We start from the raw sequence: 21696 nt of genomic DNA on the forward strand, positions 1-21696 counted from the left end.
AGCTGTCACATTACTGGAATGTTTAAATGGCCAAGTGGATATTTAATGAAGGTAAAAATTAAGGTTATATTTCCACATAGTTTGGCTTTTAATGCACAATAGTGCCGCTTTTTTACTTTCCAGAAAATATCTTTAGCCACTTAATGCTGCACTGCGTACTGAAGCCGTATTCATGCCAAGCATACAAGGCGTCACATACTGAATGACTATTCTAAATAAATTTAACATTTAGAACAGAAACAGCAGAATATTTTATTCAAATATATAAATGTGCATATTAACCCCTTAAGGTAGAGATGAAACTGTTGTACTTTTTTTGTATTATTAAAAGAGTTAACATGTTGCTGCATAAACAGACAAATGTGCAAATGAGGGAACAACAAATATGCTCAGTGCATATTTCTATTTTCATAATAGGCGTTTTATAAATGTCCAACCCATTTGAAAACTCCTCAAGAAGTGACAGGACATTGTTGGTCTGTATATGACTCATCCACAGTGCAAAATGATATCGTTCCCCTTCAAAAGGTTCATATAAAATATTCTCTCTGAAATAACAGAAACTTTTTTATCATATCATGTAACATCCCCTTCAGATTTACAGTCGTATATTTTGAAACTAAGTGAAGCCGTTCAGGTCAGGTCGACCTCGTGGATTCATGCCTGGGCTTTTCTTTGGAGACAGCGTCTGATGAAAGCCTTCTCAACCCACTGGTTCGGGGGAAGCATGTGGGCGCCGTTATGGACACACAGGATGGTCATTTCCTCGGCGTACTGAAGATTCTGCAGCAGCTGAAAAAAAAAAAAAAAAAACACAGCAGGAGAGAAAGTTCAGGAAGATGAAGAGCATAGACTCTCGTGGGAGATATGCAGTTTCACATGAAACATTTTAAACCTGCATGAACTGACTTTTTGTCCACTTGGTTGCTGCAGGCAACAACGATAGAACTATCACCTTTAAGTTGATAAAACAAACATTCATCCAGATATGAAGCAAAATTAAGATTAATTTAGACTCGTGTTTCTGGCCACCAGTCAGTCCAGTATTTACTTTTTCGTCTCTACCACCTCCTGAAGGAAACATCTGTCTCCTCAGCTGCTAAATGTTCACCAGCTTGTCGCTAACTCTGTCTGTCTGCTGTTCGGGGCTGAGCAGGTGGTTTACTTTGGCTTATTTTGCTGAATACAGCTGCAGTACAGTAAAGTAAAGTTGTGTCTGGAAAGCTAAACAATGAAAGCTTTTTCAACTGAGGGATAATTCTCTGCAAGTTTGTCACTACAAGTAATCATGTGATTCATTGTTAATATAAAGATATTGATTACAGCTGCTTTAACAACACAAAATATATAAACAGATGCAAACCTACACACACACACACACACACACTCAATGACGTCAGTCTCTTGTTCCCATCTGACCTTTCACTCCTTAGGAGGTAAAAAAAAAAAAACACTCACTTTGGGTGTTATGAAGAAGTACTGGGATGTTGTCTCTTTGCAGGCCGTGCGGACCACAATGTCAAAGACTCTTCTCTCATTTACAGGATCCATTCCCTACACACACAGACACACAGACACACAGACACACAGACACACACACACACACACACATACACAAGAGAAACACACTCAGTAACAGTAAGTAAGCAGTGACTCTTGTATTAATGCTGGCAAGATGCTCATGAAATGAAGCAAGTGGGTGAAATAAATAAATAATACAATATATTTTTTAAAAACTCACATTTACACACTCAGTTACAATTCTGTTATAAAATCCTCGAACACAGGACGGATATATAAACTCAGTTTGTTTATTTTCGAGGATGCATGTGGAGAGAAAGCGAAGATTTTGCTGCTTTGCTAAAAAATTATTGTAGAGAATTCAAAGCTCACTTTAGTTAAATCACAGAACAAACCAACATGAAACATGATTCGCACATTTTCCCCTCATACTCGTACATTCGCACATTATTCGTTTATCAACTGTGTGAGTATGTGCTGCATTATTACCTCACTGTGGCCTAAATTTGGTTGAAAGTTAGGTCATGACCGAAGGCATCAGTGCTATAGCGCCACTTCATGGCCATTTATGAGGCACTTTAAGGCAGTCAGGGTATATCATGTTATTTTCCACCTCTTTGAATATTGCTCATTTTCTATTTTCATGCTTCGGTGCTGTCCCTAAATTACTGTATTTCTGAGCAAAAAAAAATACCACAAAGGTTTTTTAAGCATTCTGAGCTCATTCCTCTCCCACTTTGTTTAATATACACTTGGATTATTTTTACAGAATTGCTCATTTAATTGCCCAGCATTTATCATTTTAAAGACTGTTGTTAAAACATCATAACAAACTCTCGTCTTCAGTTAGAGTGTGTTGAAACTGAACGTAATGCACTGACTGGACCACAGAGACTGAAGTGGTTTTGTATTGCTTCTGCAATTATGCAAACCCCATGCCTGGTTCTCATGGCAATATTTACATCAGCTTCAAGTTCATGTTGTCAAAAAAGAAAAGGCTGTGTGACTTTCTGTTTGTGTGTGTGTGTGTGTGTGTGTGTGTGTGTGTGTGTGTGTGTGTGTGTGTATGCACTACCTGGTTGATCTCATCCACCACTCTGAAGGGGCAGCGGTTGAGCTCCTGCAGGGCCATGAGGTAAAGCATTGTGGAGACGCTGCGCTCTCCTCCGCTCTGATGGTACGCTGTCAGCTCGTGGAGCTGAGTGCTGCTGTGAAACTTCACCCGGATACGGATCCCGTATTTGTCATATTCCTCCTTCAGTGGGCAAACAGCAGCATCCAGGTTTTACAATGACCACATCCATATATCACCGAAGAAAATAAAATGAAATGGCCACTAAAATCATCCCTGAGATGTCAGATCAAGTGTGTGTCCGCACTGACCTCATTCTCTGCGTGCAGATCAACCTCTCCTGCACACTGCATGGAGCGAAAGAAGTCGCTGAACTTGTCATTTATCTGTTCCACCAGTTGCTTCAGAGGGTTCAGCCAGCGTTCCTTCGCCTGTGACACAAAAGAGCTCATTATACACCCACTTACACACGGGACGACCACTCAGTCGTAACAGAGGTGACAGAATGAGCCGGTGGCGCTACGGCAGTAACACAGTCATCACCTCTGATATGTTCTGCCGGTAAGCATTCAGGGCGTTGCTCTTATCTTCCAGCTCTTTCTCCAGATTTTTGATTTCCTGCTCTCTCCTGTTGTACTCCTCCACAACCTTCAGAGAGAATTCACGTGACAAACATTTACACTCTGGAAAACGTGAGAAAACCTGAGACAATAGATACATTGCGGCACTTTAAATGACTTATATGGTCTGATCACACTTTCCTGTTGTAAAGGTCTAATGTTTCCAAATCACATTTTCATAACACGAGCATTGTCCTTTATGTGCATTTTTCCTAATTATTGGTGCCAGTCTTAAAATCATGACTTTACTGATATTTAACTTGATGAAGACATTTTTCTCCCAGTTGTGGAAAAAAATTAAACAACAAATCTGTATTTTTGTCACGGATTTCCAGGCCGGAACAGCTCATTCTGAGCGAGAGAAGGCGGGCTCAACATTTCTAATCTGCTTTCTGAATGAATGAATTAAGCCATAATTATGTTCTTTTAAGAAATTAAGCCCTCCTCGGGCAAATTACACTTTCACTGAGGCCAGTGAAGCACTCGGCTCTGGACCGCTCCTCGTTCAGCATGGCATCAATCTCGTCCAGTGTGTCGGGCAGCTTGCTGAAAGCCTGCATTGACAAAAAAAAAACGCACCATTAACATTTTACAAACTATTATCAATGATATCCCCCACAGCTGTGATCAGCCTGCGTGACAGGATAATATTATATAGGAAGTACAGACAGGGATGCTTGTTTCACTAACGTTACGCAGGTCTTCAGGTAATGACTCGTCAGGCTGCATCCTGCAGATGGACTTTGCTCTCTTCAGCAGGCCTTTGCAGTGTTCTGTCAGCTGGATCTTCCTCTGCTCCAGACGGTTGAATTTTTGCTTCGAGAACACATGCACGTAAACCAGTGAGATATAGCAAGAAATGAGTAAAGGAATATTACAGACGTCGACTCCCGGTGCTCTCGTTGAGCAACATGTTATCAACTTCTCCTGCCTGCGTGATGTTGTGAACGTACGTAAATGCGTGCGTGAAACACTTACATCGGTGGCCTTAAGTTCAGTGGCGCCTTCTCTACAGTCGTTCTCCAGCTTGGTCTTCTCCGCCGTCAGCCCCACCGTCTCCAAGGCCAGGTACACCTTCTCCATTGTCAGCTTGGCTCTCAGCTACAGGGGATGGATCGACCAGAAAAGTTGCAATGAGAGTCAGACACATAAAAGGCAGAGAAAGATCCTGAGCTCAGGTTTGGATTTTGCTAACAAGACATGAAAAAAAGCAATATTCTGAAAAACCTATTTAATTCATTAACAATATAAGTCAGACATAATGTCTACTAGGAGGTGAAGTTCTGGTGCAATGAAGGAGGTAAAGCATGACAACACTGAACGGAGGTGGGCACCGACACAAAGAAGGAGTCAAAGAAACAACAGGTTAATATTTTAATTCTAAATGTCATCTTAGCACAGCTCCCAAATGCAACGCAGTGACATAAAGGATCTTAGTTATAACTTCATTTATCCGCACCTTCATTTGAGCCATGAATGCTGAGACTATGGCCACCTTCTGGGAATTGACAGACGCTATTTTCTCTTTTGTCTCCTCTTCAATCTTCTTTAGGTCAATAACACTCTGCTCCATCTGCCTGAGACTGAACACATGGGAGGAGGAGGGGGGCAGGCAACCAACTCTTAAAATCTGCATTAACCAAACTTTACAGAGATTATTTAAAACATGTGTTATGTATGTAAACATATGAGATGATACAGGGAGAAAACTTTCAGTGCTTGTTAGTATTCCTTCAGATTTACCTGTCCTGTTTGGTGCTGATTTTCTGCTCCAGTTGTCTCTTTTTGCCCTTTAGCTCCGAGAGACGCTTCTTCTCTGTCAACAGTTCGTTGTCGCTGCGATCCAGGGCGGCCGCTTCCTTCTGCAGAGCCTTCATCCGTTCATCGATGTCTCGTAACTTCAGCTCACACGCCTGGTTACAGCGGGGGTTGACAGTTAAACTCACGCCTCAGCTTAACTCTCGCTGGAGTTTAAGAAAACTGTTCGTTCTGCGCTTCCACGTTTGTTCCAGTGTCTCACCTTCATCTGCTGCTCCAGCTGCCGTTTCTCTTCAGCGTCAACAGTGATGATGAGGTACTGGGAAGGGTGTACCGCAGAGTTACTGGTGCTAATCTTGTTGGAGTAGAAGGACCTCTTCACTGAGTACCTCTCCTCTGTCGTGTATAACACCTTGAGGTAGGGCTCCTCAATCACCTTTGAGAAAGAAAACGGACAGAAACATTGATTTCCTTTCAAGCCGAGTAATCAATAATATCTCTGCTGGCCTCAGACAGAAATGAAATTACATTTTCAATTCAGCATCTAATTTCTTCATCCACATCAAAATGAAGAATGCATCTTAGTGACATCTCTGAAAGGCAGGAGATAAAAATAAATAAAGGGCTAATTTCTATGTAATTTTTCTGGGTGGAGCTCATTTATAAACCTCACTGACAAATCCAGTCTCCACCACAATTTCTCTATTTCACCAAAGAGGTTGAATTTAAATGAACTTACCGTTTTAATCATGGCTTTGGTTTGTTCATTGCCCACAGGGACATCATGTACCTTGTACTGGTGACAGAGGTAACTCATCACCTCATCAGGCGCATCAAACATCTCACGTAGGTACGTGAAGAACCCAAAACGCCTGCAAATTCAAAAATAAGAAAATTAAAAATAAGAAAATACGCGTGAAAACAGAAAAGTAATGGTCACAGACGGAGACACAATTATATAAAAAAAATAGACATACACAAATAAATACAGTTCATTTGACCAATTCATTTTCTCTCACCTCAGGGACTCAATATTTCGGGACGGCTCCCGCTTAGAACACGATTCCTCCGGAGCAGAAATGGAGTTCACCTTCAAGTTCATCTTGTCACGGACCTGAGGGTCAGAACAGAACAAACTAAACGTTTTGATTTTTTGGGAGGGTGAAAACTGGATTCCTCACACAAGGTTAGGTTTTGTGTGACATTTAGCTCAACTATAATTTGACCTCAATCATGAACTTCTCCATGTCGTCTTTCCTCTGGAAGACAAACGCCCGCAGGTCGTGGAATGAGATGTGGTTTTCCACATACTTGGCAAAGTGATGATCTCTCACATTGATCTGAGGAATACAGAAAGATCCATAACTAATATTAAAAATACAAATCACCCAAGCTTCTGTTTTTTTTAAAAGGGAAAGTGTCCTAAATAAATTCTTCTACTATTTTTTCAGGCGATGCGTGAACAATTACAGAAAGAAGCAATTTGACCTTTTTAATCTATTAATGATGATAATGATGGTATAACACACTATAATGTAGTTCTAAGCATATATATATATATATATATACACACACACACACAACACACATATATACACATATATACTGTATATACAATAATAAACACTTGACCTGCTTACGACGACATTATACTGTGTTATAATCCATTAACTCTATGTAGCTAAACGATATTAAATAGTGCGGTTTAAGTGAAGTATGACCCTCCTGGTTCTCTGGGACTCACCACCAGCATCATAGGTTCATGGACATTCCCACCAAACTGGTGTTTGTTCTGTCTGAGCCACTGGAGAGCAACATGTGTGTCCCTGTGGCGTCCTCGCAGCTTCTCCTCTTTAGCGTTCATCATGTTGTTCATGTCATTGAGCTTTCTCTCCAACACTGGCGATAAAAATGAATAAACATAACCTACATGAAACATGAGTGAGCAGCATTATAATGTTTAATATGCTTCATAATTAGATCTTTGCTTATCGAAGGTGGTTCAGAGGACACTGTGGTTTGTGGGAAACACTCACTCCTGGACTCAGCAAAGAGGTTGTCTTTCTCCCTGCGAAGGTCGGCCTTCTCTCCTTCGATCTTGGCTCTCTCCTCCTGGATGCGTCTCAGCTCGACCTTGATGGCATTGATCCGCGGTGTCACATCTGGTTGATCGCCGACTTTGGCGAGCTCTGCCTTCAAGTCATCAATGGTCCGTCTGGTGTTGCTGATTCGCTTCTGGTGGTCTTCCTCCTCCATCTGCTTCAGTCTCAGTGTTTGTTTAATATCGTCGATCTGAAGAGAGGAAGTGTCACTCATAATGAAAAACGTACAGCTGCAGATTGGACAGCTGGACAGGAAAAGTTTTCAAAATAAACTTAATGCACAGTGGCATGTTTATTGGATGCTTTACATTGTTACAAAAATGATAATGTTCTGATGTTCTGTTCACTCACAAATATAAAGCTCCTGTTCAATAATATCTAAAAATAAATAATATTAATAATAATGAATGCATATTGCAAATCAATGGTAGCTACAAATCAAAATTTGATTTTAACTGTTTTTCTTTTTTATTACAACAAGAAAACCTAGTTTTTCCAAAATAAAAGCAACACTCTTCCATACGTTGACAAGTATGACAACACCATAGATTACGTGTTTTCAGTGTTGAGAGATTTTCTACCTCTTTCTGAGTAAAAAGAAAGTGCAGAGTCTCACCTCTTTGTGTTTTCGATCCAACTGATCTTGTTTCTGTTTGCACTTGTTTGAGGCTTCTTTGATCGCAGTAGTCTGCAAAACATCAAGCTCATCTTTACCATCGTGAGATCACAAATATTAACACTGCAGTAGTATATACATGCTCAAAAACCCTAGCCTTTCTTTTATTATGCATTTTTGTGGGCAGCATAATGCTCGCGTTAATCTGTAATTACAATTCCTGGGAAATTCTCATGGATGCCAAAATAAATAAATAAATAAAACCACTCAAGTGCACTTGTTGTACTGTAGGTACCAGATTCAGACCTATCAGTGAAAGTTAATGCCGGGCACAATATTACAAATAGATTATACATTTACAACCAAACAGCCTGAAAGTAAACAGATCTCATTAGTTTTCTACACATCTACAGAATAATAACATATCACTGCCCATATTTCTTCTTTGAAGCCTGTTAGACTCAGAGTCTAACAATATTTGCTTTTTCACCTTGGCTTTTATTTGTGCCTCAGTGGGCTTCAGCTGGTTGTCAATCTGCTGGATCTTCCTCAGCATGGGCGTCTGGGCCTGCTTCAGCGCGGCGAGCTGCTTTTTGGCCTCGTCTCGCTCTCCCTTGACACCCTCGAGTTCCTTACGGGTGGTCTCATACTCCTAGTGCCACAGAGAAACAGGGACAGATCTAACACAGTCGAAAGAACAGTTCTTCTCCGACTGCACGCTCTGTTTATTTGTCTCTCTTTCTTGTGCACAGTGTTTCGTTCCAACCACTCACCACCCACGGTTTCTTCTTCTCAAGCAATTCAATCACATCCAGATGCCTCTTCTTTTCATAGTAGCGGTTCACATCGTGTTTGTTCCTCTCGTTCCTCTGCTTGGCCTTCTCCAGGAAGCTAGCCCTCTCTTTCACGACATTCTAAAAGGGAAACAAAGCACCGACACAACACTGAAAAACCTAGAAGAGCCCAAAGCAAAGCTGCCTTTACGTGTTTTTAATATGTAAGAAAAAGAGAAATAATTGATTCTAATAATTATTGATGTGAATCTGTTTTGTTAAAAACTGTAGAGAAGTGACAAACATACATGAACTCCTGCTAGATATTAATGGTAAGAGATATACAAAACAAAGTTTAATTCTGTTGTAGTATTGTTTTATATATAGATTCAATTTTCAACAAAAATGCGTATTCAAAATATTTGTATAAAGCTTTTTCGTTTACCTCCAGTTCTCGTTCTTTGTTGCGGAAGTTTTTGAGCTCACAGTGGTACTCGTACATCTCTGGTGGCCCCACTGACTTCTCAGTCGCCTCCAACAACTCAATTTTGGACATTTTGGCAAACTCTCCCACTTTTTCCTGAAAAGACAAACCAGCAGGAAAATGGAAAACAATGAAGCAGATGTTAGTTAGACACGACATTTAAGACGCCTTCGTCCTAATAAAGGACTGTTATGGTCATTCTCATAACTGCACAAATAATTCATTTTTTTAATTAGCTGCCCATGTGCACGTGTGATGAACACATACCTGAGGCAGAAACTGGCAGAGGTTGCTGACTTGGATACGCAGAGCCTTGACCTCCTCTTCCACTGTTTTCTGGTTACAGTGTCGTCCATTCATCATCCACAGAGACTGATTGTTCTCCACATGGATTTCTCTATTAATCACTATATTACCACCGTTCTTGCACCTTGAATAAAAACGAGGAGTATGATTCGACTATTTGCTACATCTAGCACTGGGAAAAATGGACTTAACACTGGTGAAAAGTAAAACAAACAGTAGTATCATTTATGGTGAAACTTATTTTTAAATGACTGAATTACATTAACAAGAATAATATTTAATGATTTCTAAATGGATAACTCGGGAATTTCCAAACAACGTAACACTAAAGGATTTCACCTATGTAAAAGTTTATTAGTATTAGTAAAACAACAGTGTGTGTCTGCAATCTATTTCACATAACTTACAGTTCAATCTCAATAAATCCTTTATGGCACCCACGTTTGACATAAAGCCCAACCTAGAGAAAAAACACAAACAAATCCTTTTAACAATCACCACAATTGTAATTAACTTATTTGTCAGCTAAAATAACTGTATAATAATTAGACTGGGAGACACTGGTGCAGGGAGATGAAACAAACCATCACATTCAGTGCAAGAGGACAATGACTGACATTCAAATAACATGTAACAGTTCTGCTGGTGCTCTGAGCTGAAAACCTGCCTGTTAACCTCGTATCATGCAACCAAGTTCTCTCACTGGCGTTCTGCAAAGAAACCAAGGCCTGATCAGAGTGCGTCTGCAAATTGCGGTGTTTCCCTGCTGCTTACCTTGTCGCCTCTGCCCAGGATAGCGGTCTTGCCAGCCAGACCCAGACAGATGGCACAAACAATGCTGGACTTGCCAGTTCCATTGGCTCCAACAATCATGTTGAGATTAGGTCCAGGACACACCACAGAGTAGTCATAGGTCCTGTCAAAGCACAAAGGAGATATCTATGGTTTTCCTGCAATATTTTACAGCAGAGGTGGTTGACCTTGCCTGAAATAAGGACAGCCTCTACTAACATCACAAAAATCAGTTTTATGAATTAAAACATCAATCTTATGAGAGCCAGAGTGCCATTTCATAAAGCATATCTGACATGTGTGGCTATTGTTTACACTTTAGTCTACTGACTAAGCTGATCCCGAGACAAGTCACTTCAGGATCTGAGTGGCCTCGCCACCTCTGCTAAACAATTTAGCACTGAAAATGCTTTGATTGCCTCAGTGCTTCGATAAACACATTACATTTTAAATGTTTGGTTATATATGTGCATCACCTGGCTGTCTGGGTGTGAAGAACAGATGCACCAGTTATTATTGCACAAGGTCTTTCAGGACCAAGCTACAGAGAGGTCAGATAAACAATGACGAAGGGCATTTTGCAGAGATCCTAAGCACTTAAAACACAGAACAATCCTTCAGATTTTAGGGATCGTGCTCATGTGGTTGTAGTCTACTAGCTAAAGCCTCTTGACTGCCAGCTCACACAGTGCTAAGGAAACATCTGCTTGTATCTTAACGCTTATCTTCCAACTTTTTGAAACACAGAGTGATGAGAAATCTATTTTTCAACTGTAAAATGTCCTGCTCAGTACATTTCTTGGTCACAATTGTTTAAAAAAAAAAAAAAATTATAATAATTAAGGGCACATGATCAAAAATGTTTATATATGTTGTGGGTTGTGTATAAAAAAAATTATATTGGCCGATATATCATTATTGGATTCAATATCATTATCGGCCTCAAAAATCCTGTATTGGTTGAGCTATAGTTTGTGGTGCTGTTGAACTGTATTCGGCTGTACGCTATAGCGTTACTAACATTTAATATAGTCTAACTTTTTAGTAAGGTGGACTACTCTACTAAATAGACTACATATTTATTTATTATTTATTGGATAAAATATTAGAAACACCTCTCAGTGTAAAGCACGACAGGTAACCAGTATTCTTTAACAGCTCTTTAATGACCTTGAAGTTGAACAGTTTCAACAAACCCTGAACATTGTAACAATCATGAAGGGTGAATTGTGTCAGGAGACAGTTGTATCAGACTGCAGTAGCTTTTTACCGGATAACGTAGCAACTGAATGTACAGTACTGTTCAAAGGTTTTTGCACTTTAGATGTTTGGATTCTTATCCATCACTCATTACGTCAGGGAGGCTTCTGATTGGTCCCAAATTCACTCTGCAGCATGTCAACCAGCCCTAACATACAGCCAAGAGCTATAAAGAACTATCTGAAGAGACAAGAGGAGCAAGGAGTCCTGCAACAGAGCCATGGTCTTCACATCATGGAAACAGTCTGTGATTACTGAAGAGACAGACGACACTGAGACAAATCCACAGAAGAACTCTGGCAAGTTCTCCAAGATGCTCACAACAACCTACCTGCTGAGTACCTTAAAAAGCTGGGCGCAAGTGTAGTCAGGAGAATTAGTGCTGTTATAAAAGCATCTTCGCCTTACTCTATTTTTTAACAAGTCCCTAAAACTTATGCACGAGGTGAAAATGGTAGGAATAGCCATTGCGAAGGCTTGACTTGGACTCCTCGCTTTAAATCTTAAAACCCAACTTGAATTCGTTCCTTGAAGTCTTAAGCTTTGACTTTAACTTAAAGTATCTGATGTGGACTTGATTTTGTCAGTTATAGAGAGGACACATAAGTTCACATGACAGCGTTGGAGCCACTGACACAGCCTGGCCTTTCTCGGTGGGTGAACGACTTTGTCATGTTTACATGGAGGTCAAAGCATCCAAATAGAGTGCCAGGAAGCGCTAATGTGTTAGCCAAGCCGTCCAGCGATCATCAACCTCAGCCGCCTTAAATACGTTGTTCTGTTGTTGTTGAATGACAGGTGAGGAGCAGTAACTTACAGGAAGTTTTTCATAGTGATGCGAAGTATGGATCCTTCCACAAAACGACCGTCTCCTCCACTTCCATCGCGCGGACTGCCCTTAATCGTGTTGGCGGTGCCGGAACACGTTTGTGAGCTGCTGTTAACTTGACTTACTCGCTGTTTTTTGCTGGGCTCCGCCATGGTTAAAATAAAAAAACAGAGCAGCCTGCCTCAAACAGCCACAGGCACTGCCGTTCACCCTCGCGCGCCTCGCCGAGTCGTATCTGAGAGCTGGTTGGACAAAGGCAGTCACGTGTAAACACAAAGGCCGACGTCATTGTCAAAGGTAGCGTTCATTATCGCGAGACAGTGTGTACGGCCTGATGAATAAAACCTTCCTTTTACCCACTAATCTACATTTAAAGAGATTTAAAGCTAAGTGTACTTATGTGCTTTCACATATAATTTTGTTTTGTTTTATTCTGTGTTTTGAACATGTGCTGTTTGACCTGTTTGGATTTTATGCTTATAATATGAATAAGTCCAAACAGTAATGTATATTATGATTTAGACCAGGATTAATTGTTGAATATCCCTGTGATTTCTGTAAAGAGAAACTGATACGGTTGTAAAAATAAATAAAGTCCTGAATGGATATTAAGAATTTTACTAGAAGACTCAAAGACTAGAAGAATAATCCAATTACAGGATGAAGCCAAATATTTTGTGTTCATTACATAATGGGGAGAATACCACAATATAACATTTTAAAAACAAAAATATGGTTTTATTCATCAGTTTCTCCCATTCATTAATACCCCCTGGTTATATCCCAGTTACTGGGTCTGATATGATGAGTTGTATGTGTATATGTTGTCCACTTAGTTGCCAGTTGATCAGGTAGACCTAGCTAAAACTAATGCAGTCTAATTTGTATTAGACTGCACTTTACTGTAATTCATGGAGGTTACTGCAGTTTAAGAGTAAATTAAATGTGGCTGATAAACTGCCAACTGTGTATATAGTGTACTTTCTGTTCTGAAAAAAAGAACATTTATACATTTTCACAGAAAAATGACTTTTGATTAGTCCCTTACATGGAAATTGCTTAAGAGATTTCTGCTGCTGCTGTTTTAAAGGCAAAGGCTGGTCAGACCAAATATTGATTTGTTTTGGGATTTTTTTCTGTTAACTGCACTTTGTATGATGTTAAACTACTGTTCATGGCATTACTTTTGAAAACGTCGTCACTTTACTTTTAGTGCCTACAACCTCTGCGCATGTACAGTACTGTGTGGGTATATGAGAACTGTTTTATGGCAAACTTGAAAACGTGGAAATATCATTGAAGACGGGGGAACAGATAGTGAAGTTTGAACCTTCAATAACTGATTTGTTTTTTGGCCATTTGTTGGCAAGTAAACCCGCTGTGAACACAGTATGACCCCTGAAGTTGAAAAGGCGAACTCTTTCACACATTCAAGTTAGGGAGCTCTCTGCCTCTCACGTAACATTACTACTGTTAAATGCTCCTCTATGTTCAAATAGTTGCTGTGGTTGTATGGTGTTTGTTGTTGAAAAGAAAGTGTACAGAGCTAGAAAAACAGAAAACAAAGACCGGACAATGGGGACAATGACCGTAGACTCTATGCAAAGCCCCACTCTAGGTCGATGATGTAGGATGTTTTTCGTTTATTTAAAATCACCAATTACCAAAAGTATTTTTGGTTAAATTGGCTCTTACAGTTCTTCAAAAGCTTGAACGTAAAGTTACTTTTCACCTCAGAATACATGAAAACGTTTCGACGGTTCTCACATCATGACGACATTGTTTCTTTTCAAACAGTCTCGTGAGCAAATACGCAGGTCGTTCGAATCGGTCGGTTAAAACGGTTCAAACATCCACCGTCCACGGCTCGTCGTCGCTGCTTGTCAGTTGTGGTCAGATCAGAATCGCCTCTTTACTCATTGTTCATCGTGAAGCTTGAGATGAATCCCAAACTCAACCAGAACTAGTATATCTGATCAATTCATCACCTCTCACCACAACATGAAGCAGTGGAAGGCCCTGGAGGTTTCACTATTGCCTGCTGCTCATCGCCACGGAGGCTAGCGAGCGCTTTTCCTATCATCTCCGATCAGAGCAGAGCCGAACTCTGACCGGATCAAATAAGATCAGTGTGTAGGTTTTTAAAGAAATTCACATTCACACTCACAAACACGCTAAATTCACGCATTCAAACAATCACCAAACACTCTCTCTTACATACACACACTCACGACACAAGCCATTCAAACTATGGCGGACAAGGGACTTCCGGGGCGGGGTTTATATCTAAAAACCGGATGGAGTCATAGGACAATGAAAGCAGAACATATAGTTGTATGTTGACCTCATGTGGCCATTAACGGAAACGACCGCTCTCCTTTTATTTGATATTTCTTTCATTAAATTAATAAATGACAATTTTATAGATAAGCAAGTCTGCCTATATGAACACAAAATAAGTGTAATATCTTATAATAATAATCACCATCAAATTTTAAATAAAAAATCATATTGCAATTTCTTTGGCAGGTATTCAACTGTGATGAGTCACAATTTCAGTTGGTATGCATTTCATTCAGTCAAAAATTATGATGATCTGGTTTTTGTTGGGTCATTTACCCTGACATATGGATAATATATAATAAATAAACATATATATATATATATATATATATATATTATATATACACCACAATGATTAATTTGTGGTATGTTGTCACACCTACAACATAAAATTGCAGCTCCTGCGATTTGGATATTACACTTGGCCATATTGTGATAATATTTCAATTGATTGTCCAGTCAACAATAATAATAATGATAATGATAATTTTATTAGTAAAGCACTTTTCAAAATGATAGTTTCAAAGTGCTTTGAAGAGCAAAGAAATACCAACAGATTAAAACAACCAAGATCCAACTAAAGTAGGAAAATCCAAAAGACTGAGACACAAGAAACAAAAACTACAAACAAAACTCTCAAAATGCATGCACATAAATTAAAGGATAAGCTCAACACACTAAATGAGAGAAGCTAGAACAGGAAGTTGTAGATGCCTGTCTGTTTAAGTGTGTTTAGAGAAGAAACTTGAAGGTTGATACCGAGGTGGCCAGCCTGATTTCCTCTGGCACGGCATGCAGAGCTTTGACAACAAAGGCTCTGTCACCTCAAGTTACCAACCCTGATCAAGGAACAGCCAGGAGATCCTTGCCAATGGGAGGGTTCATTCAAAGTTAATGAATTGATTGTAAATGTAATTTTAAAGGATATTGGCATCATGGGCAGCAATACATTTTAAATGACTGGAAAATATGTAATGCTTGGTCTCAATTCCTTTCAACCGATATTATACATAGAGTATATATAGTACTGTATGTAGAACAGATTCTTGTAAGACTGGTGAGTAAATACATTTTTTTTTAAATTTATTTTATTTATACTTCTATCTCTGGGTATTGCTCAGAAACCATATACGTAGTTTGTCTATTGCACAAGCCGTGTGACTGTGAGAAAAAGGTGTTGTGAAAACTTGATTGACTGATTACACACAGTTTTGATTATTTCCATCTCTATGTGAGGAATTACTTAATTGATTTATATCTATTTCAACTAATTGTTATTTGAACTGTATGTCTCCAAAAACCAATGAACACAGTGTAAAAGAAATCTGACCACTGTACACAAAATACAGCATGTTTCTTTGCCTGAAATCCTCTGTTGTTGGAGTCTCTGTCAGTATTAATGGGCTCGCTGGTAGAGCAATCGACTGGTAATAGTGCCGTGTTAGGTTGGTTTTAAGCTGCATTTGTGTCGGCGGCAATTAACTAATCTAGCGTCCTGTGCCCTGTGGGGGTTGTGAGGTAATCTTGAATGGCGTAACAAGATTTCAGTGTCTACTACCACTATTGACTACTTCTAGATGGCACACTGAGTCCGAGGAGCCCTAATCAGCAGCAGTATGTTGGATTTGGATGTAGCAAAGAGACAGACAACAGACTGACTATGTGAGGAGCGGTGATTCTTTGAATAATGGACTAAAGCAGGGGAACTGTTACTGGACAGAAACAGTGCACCTCCACCATCCTGCCATGGAGGGGTCAAATACAAAAAGAGTGAGTTTTTGGAAGTTGTTTACTTAGACAATAAAAAACTGCTGTTTGGTGAGTGAGAGGTTAATGTCTGATCTGGTGGCCATCTGTCAGAGCTTTAGTTGACTTTTGGTCAAGCTGTGAGTGTAACCTCAGCGAGTTTACAGTGGTGGTTAATTTTGAATTCTATGTGTCCAACAGACTTTATATCCTTATTAATATTATTTATATTTTGATAAAAAAAATATAAGTGTATGCTTTATTACAGGATAGTGTTGTTGGGACAATCCAGAATTACCCTCAAGATTATAGGACAATCAAGATGATTGAATCTGATCCAGCCACTTCATGACAGTCCATTACCGTCTCTAACTAAATTATAAAATATGAAATTACTTTAGTTAGGTAAACAGTAGGCTACAGTGTGGGTTATCATCACACTCAAGATTTATTAAGTGTGTATATTTTATCCTCATGAGCATCTTTCTGCCTTTTGTGGATACTTAAATGGTCAGGTCACGTCAGAAAACTGAAGTAGCCACATGTTGCATGTAAAAATCTGACTCATGGTTATGAAATCCTTTTTATATACCAGGATGGAAAACCTGAAAAAACATGGTTGAGTTTTAGTCAAGCTCTCTTTGAGAGATGCAGTATTTTGGAAACACAAGGTATTCATCTTTGGCTACCATTGGATGTGCACCTCAAAAACCAAAATTCAGTCTATTAAAAACTTTGCTGATGTTTCTGAGGGTAAAAGTATGTCAGCGCTACATTTGAGAATCAGCTTGTGACAACTGAGTGTCAGGTGTCACTCAGTGAGAGTGTCAAGTCGGGGAGTCTGTGCTAGAGAGAAGGAGAAGTTGTGAGAGATCAGGTGAAGCGACTTTGCTGGAATCCATCCACAATGGCTTCCAACCGGTAGGACACCCGTCAGGTTATCTCCCAGCTCAACCTCTCTGCAGGGGCCAGAGGAGGGACAGGATCTGAAGGCTTAGTGACAGGGACAGTAAAAGGCACAATCCCAAATACAGAGCCTGAGGACCATATGGGTCATCTGTAGGACAGTTTATAACAGAAATATGCTGCTACCTATCTGAGCAAGGCAGGACAACAACAGCATCTACCAGCTGTTCCCTGCTCAATATGATCCCTTCCTCCAGGTGATCTGGTTTCACTGGGTGTGGCATGAGGTATCTGTCTGGTTGTGTTACAGCAGGATGTCATCCAATGTGGTTAGATCATGAATGTAATAAATACCGATATTTATATATTTTTCTTCCGAATTACTTCTACATACGTAGGCCTACATTTCTGTTTGACCAAAGACACTGCCGTGCCAAACCTGACAGGCTGACAGAGCTGTTACATCACCTCCGTGCTCCAAGTAAACACAGCTCACCTGCTTAAGCAACGCAGCGGGCACTGTCCCTTTTAGCCTTTATCTAATTATACCTTCTGTCCAATCAAAATAAAGAAAATGTTTTGACAAACCAGTTTTCATACAGCAACGGTAACATGTTTGGCTCTGTCAAATTACTAACAGGGTGTCTCTTCTTTTCTCTTCCTTCACACTTTTTAACCGACAGAAACCAGGATATGGGCATCACAAAAAAGGTATCTTAATGCTGAGCAACACATAAAAGAAGCACACATACTGCTGATGATACTGTGGATTAGAATATCTGATTGATAGAAGAATCACTCAGCTGTTACAAATCAAATGTTTGATTACTTAATCAGTTTGAGCAATCAAAAATTGTAGATCAATCAGTCTCTTTGAATGATTGATTGGTTTGTTTGATAGAATTATCTTGAAATTAAATCAGACTGGCTCCATTATAGTTTTTAAGTGTTATTTGGTTTTCAAATTTTCAACTGGTCACTGAAATTATTATACTTTATTTAATTTATCTAATGACTTTGTGACTCAAATAATCAAGAATATACAAATACTCAGTCACTATTTGACAGTCACTTACAGTTTGATGGTTGTGTCGAGTCAAACTTTTTTAAAAAATCTATTATAAGAGTAGTTTTCTATCATTCTGGTTGAATGTATTAAAAGTACAGATATAAGGTGCTTTGTGTTCCTCAGAGAACTCTGTTGGCCACCCGCCGCTGTGCCGTCAGTCCACCGCAGACTTCAGCAGTGACGACAACGTTCAGCCCAGGAAACTGAACGGCTCGTCAGTGGATACACCGAGCTACCAGAACCTGCACCGGGAGCTGCTGCTCAGCCATAAACGGTACAGGAGGCCAAACACTAAAAACACCTTTGATCCTCTCAAGAATTGAAACAGAGCAGGGGCGGGGGGGATGAGGGGGTGGGGTGGGGTGTTCCTGTGTGTAACTATGACTCTGGCTGACCGTGCAGGGGTCTGCTGCTGGAGGAGAAACCAGAGCTGAAGCGAGTGTTGGAGCAGCGCAGACTGGAGCTGCACAAGGAGGAGGAGATGGCACGACGGGGGCCCTCAGATCTGGAGACAGAGCTCCGCAAGAGGCAACAGAAGCTGCAAGAGGTCAGAGGCACATAACATACAGTTGAGAGACTTTTCACAAAGTGATTATAAAATACAAATGAATTCACTTTGGCCCAAACACACAGTGGTTGTTATTACTGTTACAACAAGAGTTTGAGAATTCAGAGGTTTTAAAGGGCCAGTGCCTCCCAACCTTTGCCTTTACCTACGACCCTTTACAAAAAAAGTGCATTGGTCCATTGTCACATTTCAGATTTCTATGAGTTTTCTAACTGAGAGCCTAAACTCCTACAAACCTCTCAGATGGTTTTAGCAAATAAAAGTTCAACATCCGAAGAGGTCAAATTATATATAAATATTTCACAAAAAGCAAAGATTAGAGAAAAAGTCCAAATGAAAACAAATGTGTGTATCAGAACCTGCTTATCTCCAGACCCCTAGGATTTATCTGGTGACCATTTCACTGCAGAATAAGTAGCCTACTTGTACTATTACTTGAGCAGGATATTGAATGAATGGTTTTTGCTAGTGGTGTGTGGAGCACTTCTGCATTGTCATATCTGTACTTTTACTTAAGTAAAAGATCTGAGAGACTTGGCAGTAATGAAATTTCCATATTAAAGGTTTCAACAGATGATATCTTGTGCCAGTGTTAATCAGTTCTAAATGTTAATGGCCAAATACCCCCAAGATTTGTTATCCGTCTCAGCTCTTGTGAGGTTAAAAAGTCGTTTTGGAACAGCAGACTCTGGGACATTTATACTCTCTTTTTAAACCTTTGGTGTTTGAAATGTTGCCCAGACTGAGAGGTAAACTGCTCTTGGTCTGGACCAGCTGGATGATGGATGAGGTGGATGACATTAACTGGCTAAGAGCAGATACACTGACTTTGTATTTATTTTCCCCCAGTACGAGCAGGAGGAGATCAGGCGGCGGGAGAACCAGCAGAAGATCCCGGAGTTTGTCCGTGTGAAGGACAACCTGAGGCGCACTCAGGCATTTGAGCAGTGAGGCCCTAAGGCTCCCATCAGCCCCTGCAGCATCTCACCATAGTGGCCCTAAATCTTTATGTTCACTGTCTGCTGAGTTACACAGCCTATATAGACAAACATCACAGGTGCACCTACAAGCTTTGGATCTCGTCATGGATTTTAAATTGCATTTGGAAATATCAGGAATCATACAAAGGAAATAGGTATTCCATATTTAGAAATGTCTTTGTAAAACTTAATCACAGTTCTGTTTCTGATGAGGGAGTGCTCATTTTTTATTTATATTTATGTGGATCAATATTTAATTGTTAAGGGAAAGCTACTACTGTTCAGAGGTTGGATATTTTTTATGTTTTCTATGGTAATTGTACTATTTATATTTTCAAATCAACTTCTCATGCTTCTTCAGGGCCACATCAGTCAAGCCTAATTCTTATTTTAAAACACTACTGTTATGGGATTGCTAACAGATGCGTTCCCCAACAGATCTGTTTTGTATCACTAGAAATCCCCCAGTGTTACAAATTTGCTTGTTTGTTTATCTGTTTCTGTCATGACTTTTGATTTTTAGTGTGTCCGTGTGCTGTGGAAATAAAGGCTTCGTGGTTTGCAGGGATGTGTTGTTTTGTTGGACACCATTCAAAGCACTGGGGACTGATTTGCATGCAGCTCTTCTCCCTGAGGACTCTCACGGTTCTTTCGCATGGATATGGGACTTTGTTTAATTAGCTGATCTTTTCATTCCATCACGGGACGAGAGGAGAAAGCACAGGCCATCTGGAGGAGGCTTTTCAGGATATATAGGCTGGGAATACCCAAGGGCCTGGTTAAGGCACTGGAGACATTTGGGATAGTCAGTGAAGCCACCGGCTGAAGGTAAAATAAAAGTAGCCTGTTTCAGAATTACATTTAGGTTATTTTAGCAGAAGTATAATAAGAAATGTGTAACTGTGAAATATGTTATATAAGTAAGTAATAATCCTACACTTACTTCGGTACTTTCACATATAAGTAAAAGTACAGAAGTAACATTTAAAAAAAAACAACTGTATCCAAATTAAAAAGCTCTCACTAAAGTGTATATTATTAGATAATATTGCATTAGTAGGACAGGATAATACATAACATTTTATGAGATTATCACATGTTTTCTATGTAAAAGCTGACTCTGCAGAGTAATTATTAGCTGTCAAACAAATGTAGAGGAGTAACAAGTACATCATGTACTTCTGAAATGTAGTGGCACAAAAGTATAGGTGTGGCTCTCTGGTAAGGCACCATTTATATAGGGTTTATAAGCTGTAATTAATTACTCTATTAGCAGTTAATAAATAGTTACTTATATGTGATAGATCAACTATAAGCCATTAATAAGAAGAATGGAAATTGTTGACCAGTCAACTTTGGGAACTGTCCAGTCCAAAATCCAGTTATAAAAAGCTAATCAACATTAATAACAAGAAACTAAATTGATTAATATTGAACCATTTATTAATGACATTATTAACATTTATAGGTGACTAACTTTTGCTGATGGCTTTTTACAATATGACTATTACCATTCCTGAATGGCTTACTAACACGTATGTCCAGTGCAGACGTGAGGGGTTGGATTTAGGTGCTACCAAAGTGTCAGGCTGGAGGATGATTTTTTACAACCTGGCAACCTAAAAGTCATTATTAATGGCTCATAACTGGTCCACAAATGATTACTATGCGATTTATCAACCATTAATAAAGCCATTAATCACAGTTTATATAGTCATTGTAAATGGTACCTTATCTGAAAGTGTAGAATCAAATAGAAAAAGTCAGGTATATCAAATTTGTATTTAAATACGGCATTTGAGTTGCTTTTCACCATTGTGCCTATCAAAAACAATAATGAAAACAATGTGCAAAATAATCAAAAATCTAAATAAAGAAATTAAAACCCAGATAAGTGCAGAAAATATTTTACACAACAGACGAAGAAGAAATAAATCTTCTTATTTATGCT

The 21696-nt window shown here is 39.4% G+C and overlaps 2 protein-coding genes and 1 non-coding gene across 3 annotated transcripts; 1 reads left to right on the plus strand and 2 right to left on the minus strand.

Annotated features, from left to right (window-relative positions):
• Positions 1 to 227: 227 nt before the first annotated feature.
• smc5 (structural maintenance of chromosomes 5) lies at positions 228 to 12376 on the minus strand. The gene is made up of 24 exons (XM_023427697.2): positions 12122 to 12376; positions 10027 to 10168; positions 9660 to 9712; positions 9214 to 9376; positions 8908 to 9042; positions 8463 to 8603; positions 8180 to 8341; positions 7690 to 7761; positions 7008 to 7263; positions 6716 to 6870; positions 6198 to 6311; positions 5991 to 6085; positions 5711 to 5843; positions 5234 to 5407; positions 4957 to 5126; positions 4673 to 4796; positions 4192 to 4314; positions 3904 to 4029; positions 3672 to 3767; positions 3137 to 3241; positions 2905 to 3024; positions 2597 to 2776; positions 1459 to 1554; positions 228 to 792 (listed from the first exon to the last, which is right to left on the minus strand). Exons 1-24 carry the CDS (start codon positions 12283 to 12285, stop codon positions 658 to 660), a joined length of 3234 nt encoding a protein of 1077 aa, XP_023283465.1. The 5' UTR covers positions 12286 to 12376; the 3' UTR covers positions 228 to 657.
• A 1650-nt stretch (positions 12377 to 14026) lies between these two features.
• On the minus strand, positions 14027 to 14392 carry LOC111670843 (small Cajal body-specific RNA 2). The gene has a single exon (XR_002761889.1).
• A 1773-nt stretch (positions 14393 to 16165) lies between these two features.
• On the plus strand, positions 16166 to 20309 carry LOC111670641 (protein FAM107B). The gene is made up of 5 exons (XM_023427440.2): positions 16166 to 16246; positions 17812 to 17839; positions 18321 to 18471; positions 18600 to 18744; positions 19615 to 20309. The coding sequence occupies exons 1-5, from the start codon at positions 16223 to 16225 to the stop codon at positions 19714 to 19716; spliced, it is 450 nt and encodes a 149-aa protein (XP_023283208.1). The 5' UTR covers positions 16166 to 16222; the 3' UTR covers positions 19717 to 20309.
• Positions 20310 to 21696: the final 1387 nt, after the last annotated feature.

This window comes from Seriola lalandi, unplaced genomic scaffold (assembly GCF_002814215.2).
Source record: "Seriola lalandi dorsalis isolate HSWRI2012SDOR001 ecotype SW California unplaced genomic scaffold, Sedor1 jcf7180002054861, whole genome shotgun sequence".
In the NCBI taxonomy this organism is placed as follows: domain Eukaryota; kingdom Metazoa; phylum Chordata; class Actinopteri; order Carangiformes; family Carangidae; genus Seriola; species Seriola lalandi.